At 36.8% G+C, this 14,686-nt stretch overlaps 1 protein-coding gene across 2 annotated transcripts; it reads left to right on the top strand.

The window, feature by feature from the left end:
- The first annotated feature begins 56 nt into the window (after positions 1-56).
- LOC764031 (aurora kinase A) lies at positions 57-12,671 on the top strand. 2 transcript variants are annotated; one of them, XM_030975470.1, is made up of 10 exons: positions 57-235; positions 3,923-3,976; positions 4,512-4,592; positions 5,744-5,847; positions 6,697-6,888; positions 7,453-7,591; positions 8,416-8,564; positions 9,733-9,907; positions 10,568-10,624; positions 11,444-12,671. In XM_030975470.1, the coding sequence occupies exons 2-10, from the start codon at positions 3,923-3,925 to the stop codon at positions 11,567-11,569; spliced, it is 1,077 nt and encodes a 358-aa protein (XP_030831330.1). In that variant the 5' UTR covers positions 57-235; the 3' UTR covers positions 11,570-12,671. The 2 variants fall into 2 exon arrangements, with proteins under 2 accessions (XP_030831330.1, XP_030831331.1); XM_030975471.1 differs by lacking the exons at positions 57-235; positions 3,923-3,976; positions 4,512-4,592 and adding an exon at positions 4,599-4,709.
- The last annotated feature ends 2,015 nt before the right edge of the window (positions 12,672-14,686 follow it).

The following is a 14,686-nucleotide window of genomic DNA, read 5'->3' on the forward strand; positions in this document are numbered from 1 at the left end:
TGTATAGCAACTAGCCACTGATAACGTAATGTAGCACTGTCAACCAATAGCGTTGCTCGATTTCGGCTTCAAATTTAAAAGGATACCAGCCGCATTGTTGATAATGAGCTGCGTGATATCGAGTTCTCTGTAAAAATTTCAGTTTAGACATCGCCATTTGCAACATTTTACACCTGTATTCTTGGGAAGGCCTTTATTCTGTCAGCAAGTATTATATTTCGTCATTTTTCTCAAGGTAAATGATTGAAAGTGGTCAGACAGACTTGTTTTAGCGCTTAGATCAGTGTGAATGTTCGTGATATTGTGAATTTGAGTGAGCTAGATCTAGTGCAGTGCGAGTGCAGTGGTGTGGTCAGCGAGCAGCGCCGGGTTGTCGCGATGTCGTGGCTTGACTTGTTTGTGTTGCGAGTGTGTCTGTGTGAGTAACTCAACTGCCATGGTTTTGAAACAAGTTTTTTAATGGATTGCAAGGCCAAGGAAAGGCCGACTTTCATTTATTCAGTGTGAACATTGGGGGGGGGGGGATTAAGCCTAGATCTATCATCTAGATCTAGATCTATATAAAGAGAGAGAGAGGTTGATTATTAATATTATAGGCCTAGTCTAGGTTGATGTTTCTTGAACTTGAATTTGAAAAATTAAAGTGAATTCAACTGACAACTGGAGTTGAAAATCTTTTGAATAAATTTTACTTTTTAACTTTTGGGACCTAAAATGATGGAAGTTATTTTGTGTTTAGGCGGTGATATTAAATTGGTTTGCAGTAGACCCTAGACCTAGATCTAAGCCTGAGTCAAATTGTCAAGACGTTTAACAGACGGTTAAACGACCGGTCAACCGCATTCATCAAAACGCTTTAGACTCTAGCATTTCTCGCTCCGTTTAACCGTTATTTTTGTGCGTTTGTTACATGTGTTTTGTTTTTGTTTTTGAGACTTCATTGCCGATACGGAACTCCTAAATTAATAATTATTGACAAGAATTCATTGCCAAGACTTTGTTGCCCCTACGGAGATCTAAAAACAATAATTATCGGCAAGACTTTATTGCCCTGACGGAGCTCTAAAAACAATAATTATCGGCAAGACTTTGTTGCCTCTACAGAGATCTAAAAACAATTATTATCGGCAAGACTTCTTTGCCCCTAAGGAGACCTAAAAACAAATAATTATCGGCAAGACTTTGTTGCCCCGACAGAGATCTAAAAACAGTTATTACCGGCAAGACTTCTTTGCCCGTACGGAGATCAAAAAACATTATGTCTTCATTGAAATGACTGAATGCTTGAGAACTTACACACATGTAAAAATATGTGCATTTTCAAAACGGTTAAACCGAAACCGCCCGTATACGTTTAACGGTTAAACGTTAAGCACAAAAACCGTAATGACTCAGGCCTAGTTTGCAGTAGACCTCTAGGCCTACTGCGGTACTAGCTGCTGATCTCCGATAGAGCGGAGGAAGAAGAATAAGATTAAGAAGAAGAAAGAGGTCATCCCAAAAGGCAAAAGGGTCATCCGGAACTCTAAAGTAAAGATATCTCGATCAAAACAGTGAATTAAACATTGTTTCCATGGTAACTTTCAGATTTCCCACTTTTGAGAAATGACCCCCTGACGGATAATAGTTCCAGTCATCTGGTCATAAAGTTATAGATCTAAGTCCATAGATCTATGAGTACGAGATTATTGTTTTGCTAGCTCCAAGGGATCACATACGATTACATTTACAGTTTGAAAATACCCTTCCTCCGGCTCCCATGCTTTGCATATATCACCCAATGCAGCTGCATGCTGTTGAGCAAAAATTATAACTCTGCGTGTAGACCACTTTTTGGTCCATTCTAGACAAAAATTGGATGAATATTGCCTAGATTTTGGGGGGCTATATATTTTGATAGAAATGTCAGTGTGAGTGAGTCTTCAAATTTGAAATGTGTTTTTTTGAGTACCGGTATGGCGGTAGTTGATTTTTTTTTTCAATTATCCAACCATAATGGTGAAAAACAATCCAAAATGGAAAATTGATAAATCGTTCAGACACCCTACATGTAGTACCGGTACTAGTAGAAGTGAGTTTGAACTTTGAAAAGAACAGTTCTACTCTAGTTTCACCATTGCCTTGGCAAGATTTATAATTTGTAATCTGATAATACTAAAAGCCAAATAAATAAATCTTAAAAACTGAGGTAACTTTTTACTTCTGTTGCCCAAATGAATCTGTCATAAAAGTAAAACAACATTAACTTGAACAATATACAGTGTGGGGAGAAAAAAAAAATTAAGACTATAAAGAGATTGATGATGACAATGATGACAATCGACACAAAAAGGCATTAGTAGTTTCCAACAATTTATTTAAAAAAAGAGTTTCTAAGTTCTAACAATTAAACAATGAAACAAACTTAGTGAAAATTTTGTCAAAAAAGACTATTAAAGGTCTTCTTGATCACTTTTGAATTCATACTCTACTCCTTGCTTTAGACTTTAGAATTGAATTGTTTAATATTTAATATTTAATTTTTAAATTGACATGGCTCCAGTGTTCTTCTGTGAATTCTGTTGACATATTACTAATGGCAATGCTGACAAAAAGTCATTTGATGACAACACTACATGTAGTTGCCAAATCAAGGGAAGGAAAGGACGGATGCAGGCATGCAGCAGTGGTTTTCAAAGATAAATCTGACTTACTGTATAAGGTTTCCCATTTAGACATGACCTACATGCACATGTAGATCTATTGTAGGCCTTTTAAAGATTATGTTTTTTTGCTTCTAATATATACCTCCCTACTCCATAGTACTTTTTGGTATGGTAGGTACATTTCAGAAGTCTAAATTTCCTAAAATAATGGGAGGATGTGATCATCAGAATTAAAATTATTAAAGGATGACAAACAAAATGTTAAATGTCTGATCCATTGGACATATTGAAGGCAGTACTGGGGGGGGGGGGGGCAGACTTACATGTGACATCCGACATGCCTATAAAAAGGATGTTAAAGGTACTATGTCCCTTTTGCAGCCAACCTCAAATGCTGTAGAACTTTGCAGGAATTATGAAAACATGTCATGTATGTCCTATCTGTGAAATTTAAATGTTAGCAGTGTCCTCATATTCAAATTATGCAAGGAAAACCGTTTACTTGCTAGACTTCACTGTCAGACACTATTGAGTGACTGACTGGCTTTTTTTCTTCTTTGGTAATAACATACATGAAAAGAGTTGTAAAGGGTACATGAGCATTTGTCTACATCAATAACCCACTTCTTGTGATGGCCAAGATTAAACTGATTGAATCTTTGTGCAGCAATAAACGTATGACCATTTGGTACAATTGTCTGAAAATCAAGACTATTACTTTTGGGCTCTATAGCCCTAAAGTCGATTTGACAACTAATAGTCGTTATTTTCTCACTTGAAGACATTTTCAAGCCCCACCTTTTTAGGGAAGTTCTAAATTAGTACTATCTTTCAAATGCAGTTGGAATTTAACTTTTTCATTTTTTGGGCCTGCAAATGGGACATAGTCCCTTTAAATGAAGAACTCAGTGAGAAATACTGGTAAGTTAAAAGAAATAGTGGAAGAGGAAGAAATACTTCTCAAAAGACTCAATGTCTCATCATTTTTATGATTACCGGTAGATACATGTAAATCTAACGATCTTTGAGACGATCATCCCATTCAGCAGCTCCTACAATGTAGTCATCTCTTGATTTTATGCATAGAGTCAGAGTAGATCACATTTTGCCCATTCAGCATGTAGATTGAGGATCCAGTGATGTCCAATACTGCTACAGTATTACACATGTACATGTACATGTGTGACAAGTGGTTGGTAATGGTACCACAACATTTACACAATTTGACACTATCACACTAGTCTATAACCAAGAACTTTGTTCTCTTCTTTACACAGATGACTTCAGAATATGGCAAGGAGAATTCTACTCAAGCACATATGTCGTCAAAGGTTTGTTTACAAAATATTTTTCTCAAACTTATTTACATGTTGTTTATCTACTTATTTATTCATTCATTTTTATTTTTTGAGTGTGCATAAACCATTAAAAAGGGAAACAAATAACATATATGATTACCCATTGTGTCATCATAGCCCAAAATATATGAATTCAATTTAAGATAAAGTAATATTATAATAGATAGATACTTTAGATAGTAATTTTGAGCATGTGTGAATTTGAAAACCAATTGCTAGTAAGTTGAGGGTTTGTAGATCTTCGGTTTAACTTTTTTATGAATTTTATCTCAATCAAAGTATTACACTACATGTACTCAAACCAGGGGAAAATTTAATATTTATTTTTTGGGGGGGGGGGGGGGCTACTGTATGAAAATAAGACTCTAAAAAAAAATTGCATTGAACTCTATCTCTTTTCTGATTTTGGGGGCTCTTTTTGGCATTTCAGGGGCAAATTCACCCCGAGCCCCCATGTATTTTTTCAATGACTCAAACCAATCTTTTCTTTGTTTATTCTCTCTTTTAGGCACACATGACACCAGTTAGTGTACCGAGGGCCAATGCAGGACCAAAGAGGATCCTCAAACCCAACACGACCAGTTCAAACGTAAGAACCACACCCACTAAGGCCACTCGGTCATCGGTCGGCCATCCGCCGGTCTATCAGTCCCAGTCTCAGACTGTGACTGCTCAGGCCGCCGCAGCCGTTAAAAGACCCATAGATGTGAGTCAAGGGGGCCGATCAGAGAACAACTGTCCCCTCCCCCCCCCCCCCATCTGTATCTCTCTCTCCTATCCCCCTCCTGTCACCCACTTCCACATTTCAACTTTAATTTATAAAGGGAAAAAATGAATGTCTGAAAAGTCTCTGTGACTGCTCAGGCGGCAGCCGTTAAAAGACCCATAGATGTGAGTCAAGGGGGTCGATCAGAGAACAACTACCCCCCCCCCTCCCCATCTGTGTCTCTCTCTTATCCCCCTCCTATCACTCACTTCCACCTTTCAACTTCAATTTATAAAGGCAAATAATGAATTTCTGAAAAGTCGAAATATGTTACATTTTCCCAGTGAAAGTGTAAAAGAAATTTTAAGGGAAAATCCAACCTTAATTTAGACAACTACATCATCTACATGTACTCTGAAAGAAAGCAGAAAATTCAGAGAAGCAGACTTGTGAAAATTTGAATTAAATCAGACAAAAATTAAGAAAATTAAGTTATGCATTTTTGACAATTCTGAGTGCTATATATACCTACGGGCACTACTTTTCCATTGGTTTAATATGATTGTATTATCATGGTTTGCTTCAATGTGAGTGTAACCTATTGTGTTTTATGTTACTGTATCCTTTATTTTCTTCATACCCGTTATGAATGTTATGAACCTATAGATGCATTTTGTCAGAAGGTTGGTACACTTTAATGTCATTTACTTGATCCTGGACTGGCTGGACAACAGTTACTGGATGAAGATTTTGGTTTCCTGTAACACCTAGTGATGGACATTGTGTGTACAATTGGTCTCAAAACACAGACTTCTCAAACGGCCAATTCCTCCTTCAGAAATCTCCCCCATCATGCTTCCTAACTCACAATTAGTCTTTATTTTTCACGAGGGTATTTTATTACCTTGAATTTTTAATTTATCCAGGTACATTCTAATCTACTGTAAAACTATCCACAATCCACGTGGTAAAGATTATTGATAACAAATTTATATCTTTCTGCTTTCATCATGCATGTGCATTTGTCTTTGCAGGTTGCTTCTTCACTGAATAGAGGTACTACAGCCCAGGCCAGGACACAACCTGTCAAATCAGCGGAGAATGGCCACGGGCACGATGACAAACAAATGGAACCAAAGTGAGAAAACTTTGTATTCGAAATGTAGAATTGACACTTTCTCTGGTGCATGCAATTTAGTGTTTCCTTGCATACTGTATGTTAGTCAGAAAGTGCTCATCTCCATTGTATACAGTTTAGAAGAAACACTGGTCCTGGCGAGAAACATATTTAGCTGTATATATGCAAAGCTTGTCAAACATCCATCAGTAATATAATGAAAGCTTATTAAATCACTTAGTGGAGATTGAAACCTAACTCACATGCACCCTTTGTGGAAGAACTGCTTGTTTGTTACATGTGATGGAAGAAATAAGATTGAGTGATTTGGCATTTGGCCATTGTCTATATCTGCACGATAAGCTATTCAATCTGTACCCTTGTAAGCAAAAACCATACCGTAACATGCAAAATACAGGTAGAATAGAACTCTTACATTTTTAAACAGTGTGCCTTGTGTAGGGCTTTACACTAGCATGTCCCCCTCCCCTCCATCAATATGCCATCTCTAAACCCCCAAGTTTTCATAATTCTAAGGGGGGGGGGGTGGCATGCAGGCCAACTGACCAACCCTAAAAATTCATTCCGGATCCGTTATGAAAGTATGGAGTCCTGCCGTGATATTAAAGCTTATCAACTCTAGTGTGGCTAGAGGGATTAGACCACACAGCGAGGTCACTGACAGGTGGCTATCTTGTCAATTCAGCTCTCAAATAACATAAGAAATAGAGGATCATGGGGGACTAACAGGCACCGATTGGGAAAGTTTTCTATATAGAGGGAGCAAGTAGGACATTGGGGCTTTAATCTCCTCCTGCTTTGTTACCGTTACCATACCCTTAATTTTACTATCTGTACTCGCTTTCGCAGGAAATCATGGACATTGAAAGACTTTGACATCGGGCGGCCGTTGGGCAAGGGCAAGTTCGGGAGCGTGTACCTGGCCCGCGAGAAGCAGACCAAGTACATCGTGGCCCTCAAGGTGCTCTTCAAGTCGCAGCTTCAGAAGGCTCAAGTAGAACATCAGTTGAGGAGAGAGATTGAGATTCAATCTCATCTTAGGTAGGTTGTAGTTTGTTTGCGTCATTGCCGTTTCCAAGTTATTGCTGCCTGATTTTCAGGCTTCATATTTTGTCACGTAGCTAGGGCCCCATCATGAACGCATGCTAAATCAGCTGGCATCCTTATATCACAGTGCCTATACTGGGTGCACACATGTCCTCTCACTAGGCCACCCATTATAGATGAGCAAAAGGCGTAAATGTGGTAACTTAAGGAAAGCAGAACATTTTCCTGATTCATCAATATTCATATGAATATGCAAAGTGAAATTTATAGTCCAGCAAGTGGGTTTTGTTTTTTGTTGGGCCTACAGTGCCCAATAGGGCAAGTTAGGGGGTGGAATCGTTTTTTATAGTGCCCTGACAATTTTGGAGAAATGTGCTGTTACAGTTTGTTGTGAAATATTAATATTTATATCCTTAGAAAACTGGAAATCAGTCATAACTACCTAAACTGCATTTATAACATTTTTGTTCACATCTCTGATATTCTTTTTTTCAACATGGAGGCCGGATGTTAGACAGTTTTCAGCATTAACATCAATCATTGTCATTCTTTCCCTAGGCATCCCAATATTCTCAGGCTCTTCGGCTATTTCTACGATGAGAGCAGAGTATACTTAATTTTGGAATATGCTCCAAGGGGAGAGCTCTACAAACAGCTTCAGAGAGCAGGAAGATTCGATGAGCAAAGAACTGCTTCAGTAAGTATACTTACTTACATTCTACCTCCTGGGCCCTGTCTCATAAAGAGTTGCGATTGATCCACATCAATCACAAGTCCTCCAATCAATCGCAAGTTTGCAGTCTCCTATTTCTTATGTGCATAGTTGCGATCGATATCAATCACAAATAAGTTCCAATTAATATCAACTCTTTGTAAAAATGGTGCCAGGTAGGGGCCCCACTTGTGTCCCTTTTTGTTGTTTGTTTTTCCACAGACATACATAAAGGGAAATGCAACCCTTGTATTAAATAAGTTAATTTGTATGAAAGTTATTAAAAAATATGTAAGGGGAATAGCAAAAGTTTGAAATAAATTGGACCTACGATTAGTTATAAAGTTTATTGAATGTTTGAAATATGGGATCACTACCGCTTTGTTAATCCCAAATTGGCAATTTTTTCAGTGGATTGAGACCTAGTGACAGTTCTTTATATTCTTTGGGTGTTGTATTTTTTACCCTGATAAAAAAAAAGATATTTGATATATGATAGTGAGGTAATTTTCATGGACATGAGTCATCTATGCAGCAAAATAGCATGTTTCATAATATCAGATAGCATTCATTATCAATGTTTAAGGTTTCACCATGTGGGTAGTCCTGAAAAGAACTGTTTTGTTTGAAAGTAGGTAGAAATGAAAAGAGTGTGAGACATGTGAGGTATGTGTTGCTCATAAATAAGTTTGAGATTGATTTTAGTCTTGTAAGACTGCCACCTTGGATTTTTAAAAAAGAAATCTTATTTCCATTTTCAACAAACTTATTGTTTTTTCTTCCATTCTCTCTTTCTCTCTACCATACAGTACATCAGCCAGCTAGCCGACGCCCTAAAATACTGTCACTCCAAGAAGGTTATCCATCGTGATATCAAACCAGAGAATCTTCTACTTGGTCTCCTAGGTGATCTTAAGATTGCAGACTTTGGTTGGTCTGTCCATGCCCCTTCCTCAAGGTAAGGCTGATCATGTGAAAGTCGTTCAGTATGAAAATCTTAAAGGAATATTATTTGAAATATTTGATAGTTTGGGGCCGTATTCTTCAAGGAATAATGATGTTTAATGTCATAAACTGAACATAAAACTTGTGCAGATGTCTTCTTTAACTTTACACCAAGGCTGATAATTTACTGATTTTTTTTTCTTCCAAAAATGGGTACTCTCTGAGATCAGGGGGTGAGAAGCTGTTTTTTTCATGACTCTGCACCTCGCTTCCCTTTGATTTCTTAATTTGTTTTATTTTTTAACTCTCACTATCACCCCTGCTTTACACAGACATTTAGCTTCAAGCGCAGATTTCAATTAATGACTTGTCCTAATTTAACATTTTTATGACAATTATCATCGTCTTACTAACATTAAAGATAACATCATTTTCAGAATACCACCCCTGTCCAAGATGTCCCTCCTATTACAGCAAAAACAAATCACAGAGTTGCCAATTTGTATTGTGATCCATAAAATTAAGAAGGTCAAAAAGCATCATTTGATGACTGCCCGCAAGCAGGCCATTTCTGGCATTGATAATTTGTAGCTCTGCCTCATGTGACCTTCTTGTGAGCAGCTGACAAATTTTTGTCTTCTTCATAAAGAATTCTCTCAAACTTTTACTGTCTTGTTTCTAACTTGGCAATTCCAAGTTATTTTGTCCCTGTTTACCACATCTTACATTCTGGGATATCTGACCATTGTATTAAGTTAATAGCCCTGCTAGGGTCAGACCAAGAATAAAGTGAAATAGCACATTCATTTTGAATTTACATTTGAAACCTCCACATTACTCATTAGACACCTAATGACTGAAGACATTGGACTTACCCTTCTCTGGTTATACTATCCTAATTTTATTGGAAACAACTTGAGATCAAGTTGAGCTTCCCCTTTAAAGTTGCTAATGCGTGGGTATATAGAGGGCAGCACACGGACGTACGCATGGGAGCGTAGTACCCGCTGGCTCAGTGTTAATTAGTGATCGCCAAGTTGCCTACTTCACGAACGACTATATACCCACACATGAACATTTGTAACTGAATCGCCAGCATGTCTGTTGAACATCAGACAGGCTTTATCAGACTGTCTTCTGTGATGATCTTAACAAGTCATGTTGTTGTGTCTTCTACCTAGACGAAACACCCTATGCGGCACCATGGACTACCTGCCACCCGAGATGATTGAGGGACGCATGCACGACGACAAGGTAGACCTGTGGAGTCTGGGCGTACTCTGCTATGAGTTCCTGGTGGGCAAACCTCCATTTGAAGCAGAGGGCAGCACCGAGACCTACCGTAGAATCACAAAGGTAAGCAGTCATAACAAACAGTCACTGAAACAAAATCCTGGATGTAGCTCATGCTGCAATGATAATTATAAACCTTTAGGTCAGTCAGGAACCTTTTACAAGCCGATCGCCTGTCTGATTATCAAGATATTCATGATTGGAAATCGAAATCAAATTTTCTGTTTTCCAAACGATTTTCATAACACTACAGTCTATTGGGGAAAAAGAGTATGGTAGATTTGGTCACTCAAAGATTTTTAATTTTTTGAGGCACTTTTATTTTGAAGCGCAATTTTTTTAGGGCTTCAACATTACACCATATCACAGACACTGATAACACGTCGTATAGAGCCGTGCATTTCAGATTTAACATTGTTAAACGATGCCTTTAATACAAAAAATGTATTTAAAAAAAGAGGCTGCAGGTCCCATCGATGATCTTGTACAGACTTGTGGGACATTACATTGCTTTTGATTCAGGTCATAAATAGGAAAATTGGTGTTTTGTAAAACATAAGGTTACTCTGTACAGTACTCATTACAATTGATGTCATGGAAGTATTACGCACTTTAAGTTTGTACAGTGGTCACTTTTTCTGTCTTCTTGTATCTCCCATTATGAGATGATAACTGTGGTCCTTACTCACTTGCTCTCTCTCTCTTTTTCTTTGTTCATTATAGGTTCACTATCAGTTCCCAAGTTACGTATCAGCTGGTGCCAGAGACGTGATTAAAAGGGTGAGTAACTGAGTATTTTGCTTGGAACGAATACCTATTTCAACTTTTCAAACACAACGTTTAAAGCCCCACTGTACTACTTGTAGCTACTTGCTCCTTCTATATAGAAACAATGCCTAAGCGCTGCCCGCTGGTCCCCCATGATCCTCTTTTTCTTATGTTATTTGAGAGCTGAGTTGATGAGATAGGTCCCCCATGATCCTCTTTTTCTTATGTTATTTGAGAGCTGAGTTGATGAGATAGCCACCTGTCAGTGACTATACTGGGTGGTCTAATCCCTCCTGGCCAAACTAGTACAGACAGGCTTTAAAAAAAAATGCTTATAGCACAAGCTCCCTAAACCATCGTGGCAACAATTTTGTTATCCTCGCTTTAGTAAATGTTCATAGGCTGCAGCATAAATAACTATCAAGAAATAGCACTGCTCAATGGAATATGAAAACAATCGATGGACAAGTTCCAATAATTTGTTCGAGTTATTATCTTTTAAATCACGTCCATATACATGTAAAGCTACCTCACACAAAAACAAAAGTAACTCGTGGAGATTGGGCTTTCAGTTGTGATGCTTCGAAGCTTTGGGATAACCTCCAACTAGACATAAGAAAAGCCGCATCTGTTGCTCTCTTCAAAGTTTTGTTAAAGATGCACTTGTTTTCAGGTGCTTTTGAATAGTTTCTTTTATCGTGTGTCTATAAAGAAATACTGTTAGAAGATTTGTTTTCATCACAGCGCAGTAGAGAATATTTGTTTGGTAGCTACGCTATATAAATCTATCTAATTATTATTATCATCACTTTGCTTTTTCCCTCTTTACAGCTACTCCAACATAATCCCGCCAACAGACTCCCGCTAGAACAGGTCCTGGCCCATCCCTGGATCGTAGAGAACTCTAAGAAGAAGCCCTCATCATCCTCCACTTCATCATCAGAATCGCAATCATGATAGAGCCCCTCCTCAAATAATCGATATATACTTTGTATGAAAACGTATGTTGAGTACAGAAGACCCATGGTTCATAGTCATTAATTCCTGTCCTTTCGAAGCTGGTACTATTTATGTGTTTATTTTCGAATAGGTGGGCAAGACAAGTTATTTTTCCATCGCTCCACAGAAGCAACGTGTGGAAGCATTAGTGGGGATAACACATGTTGTGTACATGTTAATTAACGTTGATGATTACGATGAAGATGACAATGATGTTGACGTCGATGATGTTTTGTACAGCAGAAGTAACTATGATAAGGACGATACCGTCCCGTTGTAATACCAAATATTTTGATACTTGTGATGGGCAAGATCATGGTGGTCTCCAACAAAAAGGAAAATTATGTGTCTGTAACATAGTCTACTGAGATCACTTATTTAAAAGTAAAATTTATATTGATACATTTACTTTCAAACCAGGATCCTGTAAGTTTTTTGTGAGTGATTTAGGTTTGCAACAGGTTCATGTTGCAAAGTTATTGAATCACAACCCTGATTTTGTTTGTCTTTTTCTATTTGTTTCCAAATCATTAACATTTTTTGTTTTAAAGTAAGCTTTATCATTCGAGCTCTTGAGGTAACAATAAACTAGCTTATAGTGAGGGGGTACAGGATTATATTCCCCCCTATTTTTGTAGAATAATGTCAACTAATTCACTCACAGTTCACTTTTCTGTGTGAATAGAGTTAGAATCACCACACACACAAAAGTGGTAAATGAGCTACATACTTAAATGTTAAATAATCTTTAGATTTCGCAACATCGTATATTAATTTCTGAGCCAATCAAAACTTGAATGTAACCATAAATTATTATTTCTGAGTTCATGTAGTGTATTTCTTCACAGATTTTCAACAAAGTAGAAATGACTATTATGACTCGTAGGGCAATACATCTATATTGCCGACTGTGTAAACAATAGTAGCTTCAGTCAGAGCTACATACATGCGCATTACCTTTATCCATTTCTTAATTTTAACTTTGAATTATTGCAATGGGCATAATGCCATAATCTACACGGAAATTATACAAATACAATTTTATACGTAAGAAAAAAAATCAATACCATCACCAATGATAGCAATGTTACTTTTTGATCATCATGTATTTATTGTTGAAATCAGAAACTGATTTCCATGTATTTTTTTTCCCTTTCAAATATGGCTATATTGTTTACATACATGTATATTGTATTCATTATGCAGTATGCAGAGATTTGGCTTGTTGGTTATACTGGGGGGTGTTTCACAAAGATCCTAAGTTGAACTTATCTCTACTTAACTTAACCCCAAGTTGGACCAGTTCTGGTAATGCGATTGCATTGTGAAAGAAACGGTTTGGAATCGATCAGAAAAGGTTCAGGTTGATCATCTAGCATAGATGTACTGCAAGGTTCTGGAATCATCAAAATTATAAGAAATTTGGCCCAGTCTTCATGAAGTTACACGCACTGTACACAGAAAGATGTATATGGAACTACGCACACGTGTGCGACACATGCGTTTTTATCTCTCACATCCCAATAGATAAACTTATTTACCAAATATATTAATTAGTAGGCGGTTTCCCAGCAAAATTGTTATCATCATGTATTGTTCAAAACATATTCTTTCACATGATTGGTATAAGAGCTTCCATTTCTTTTTTTGAAATTGGGGCGTTTCCAATACTGGTCTTTACCTTTAACAATTATGGAAAGCCTTTAGCATCTTTGAAAATATTTTGTAAAAGTTATTTTAAAAGGCATAAAATGTTGATTCAAATCATTCATATTTTCTATTATCAAGGAGATTTCATGTTCTTGATGTGAAATTAATGATAAGTCTAAAATACTTATATATTTGCTTTTGAATATAGCTTATTTAAGGCAAATGGCAGTCCATAATGTTTAAGTCCAACTTGGAGTTAAGTTCAACTTAGGATCTTTGTGAAATACCCCCAGGTCCTTTCTTTTATGACACATGGTTCTTGTGTTTTAGGCATTGTCATTTAGAATTATGAAATGTTCCCGGGCCCTGTTTCATAAAACTTTGTTATCAATAACAAGTGCCACCGATCGATAACAAATCTCTTTCACAGCACATGTATTGTGAATGATTTGATCTAATGCAATGTATGTAATTATAGTCTACATGTACATAACTCTATTTTAGATTCCTTGTACAATGGAATAAATACATGCAAGTCGAAGGCAGCATTTAGATAAAGGTTTAGCCGTCACCCATATTACCCAGTCCTTGCAGAATGGAGAGTTACTGATATCAGCCAAGATGACTTGCAAAGTTGCTATGATCAATTTATCCATTGTGCAAGTGTCTCTTACAAACTCCTCATTAGAAAAATTATATTGGTGAAATTTAAAGCAAATTCGAATGTAGAAGTTGACTGTTAGATTTCAAACGTTTTGAATATTCTGCTCTAACTTTCACCAATTTGCATTTCTCTTTTTCCTCTTTCTTGCAAGGAAGCCTGCTGTAAATGTTTTGATTCCCTTTCAACTGAAAATATATGTTGGTTTGTGTTTTCGGTTATATTTTTTACATCATTTTGTAGTCTAGTTGAATTAGAAAAATCTGTATTCATGTTAAGTTTTTGTTGTCTTTGGGTAAGTTAGTCTACATTGGGGACGAAAAGGCACTGAAGGTATGTTGGAAGAAAATAACAGCTGTTTGTCATATTCTGTGTGTACATTGGTGTGTAAATTTGTAAATAACGATGTCCCATAATGATAAGAGTTTGGACATGCACATATGTAATATTAAGAGATAAAAATAAAAGCAGATAGAGCATTTTCCCTGCATTGTCGTGTTCCTATGTCATTTTTGTTGCTTTTACATGTACATGTTTAGTCAAATATATCTCAAAAATAATATTTCCAGCTTTTACAAAAAGATACAAAGCTCATAACATTTCAATTTTCATAAATATGATCTATTTGAATTACTTGAAAGAGCAATCCAACCCTTGTAATAATTTGATTTGTATTTAGCAGAAAACAAGAGAAATAGAATGGCAAAAGTTTGAAATGAATCCGACCAATAGTAAGGAAGTTATGAATGTTTGAAATATGAGAT

The sequence above is a fragment of the Strongylocentrotus purpuratus genome, unplaced genomic scaffold (assembly GCF_000002235.5).
Source record: "Strongylocentrotus purpuratus isolate Spur 01 unplaced genomic scaffold, Spur_5.0 spur5_scaffold_8, whole genome shotgun sequence".
In the NCBI taxonomy this organism is placed as follows: Eukaryota; Metazoa; Echinodermata; class Echinoidea; order Camarodonta; family Strongylocentrotidae; genus Strongylocentrotus; species Strongylocentrotus purpuratus.

Coding starts and splice junctions, on each gene's coding strand:
- LOC764031 (XM_030975470.1), top strand. CDS start 3,923: ATGACTTCAGAATATGGCAAGGAGAATTCTACTCAAGCACATATGTCG. Junction 5,848..6,696: donor GACAAACAAATGGAACCAAA/GTGAGAAAACTT, acceptor TCGCTTTCGCAG/GAAATCATGGACATTGAAAG. Junction 10,625..11,443: donor CCAGAGACGTGATTAAAAGG/GTGAGTAACTGA, acceptor CCCTCTTTACAG/CTACTCCAACATAATCCCGC.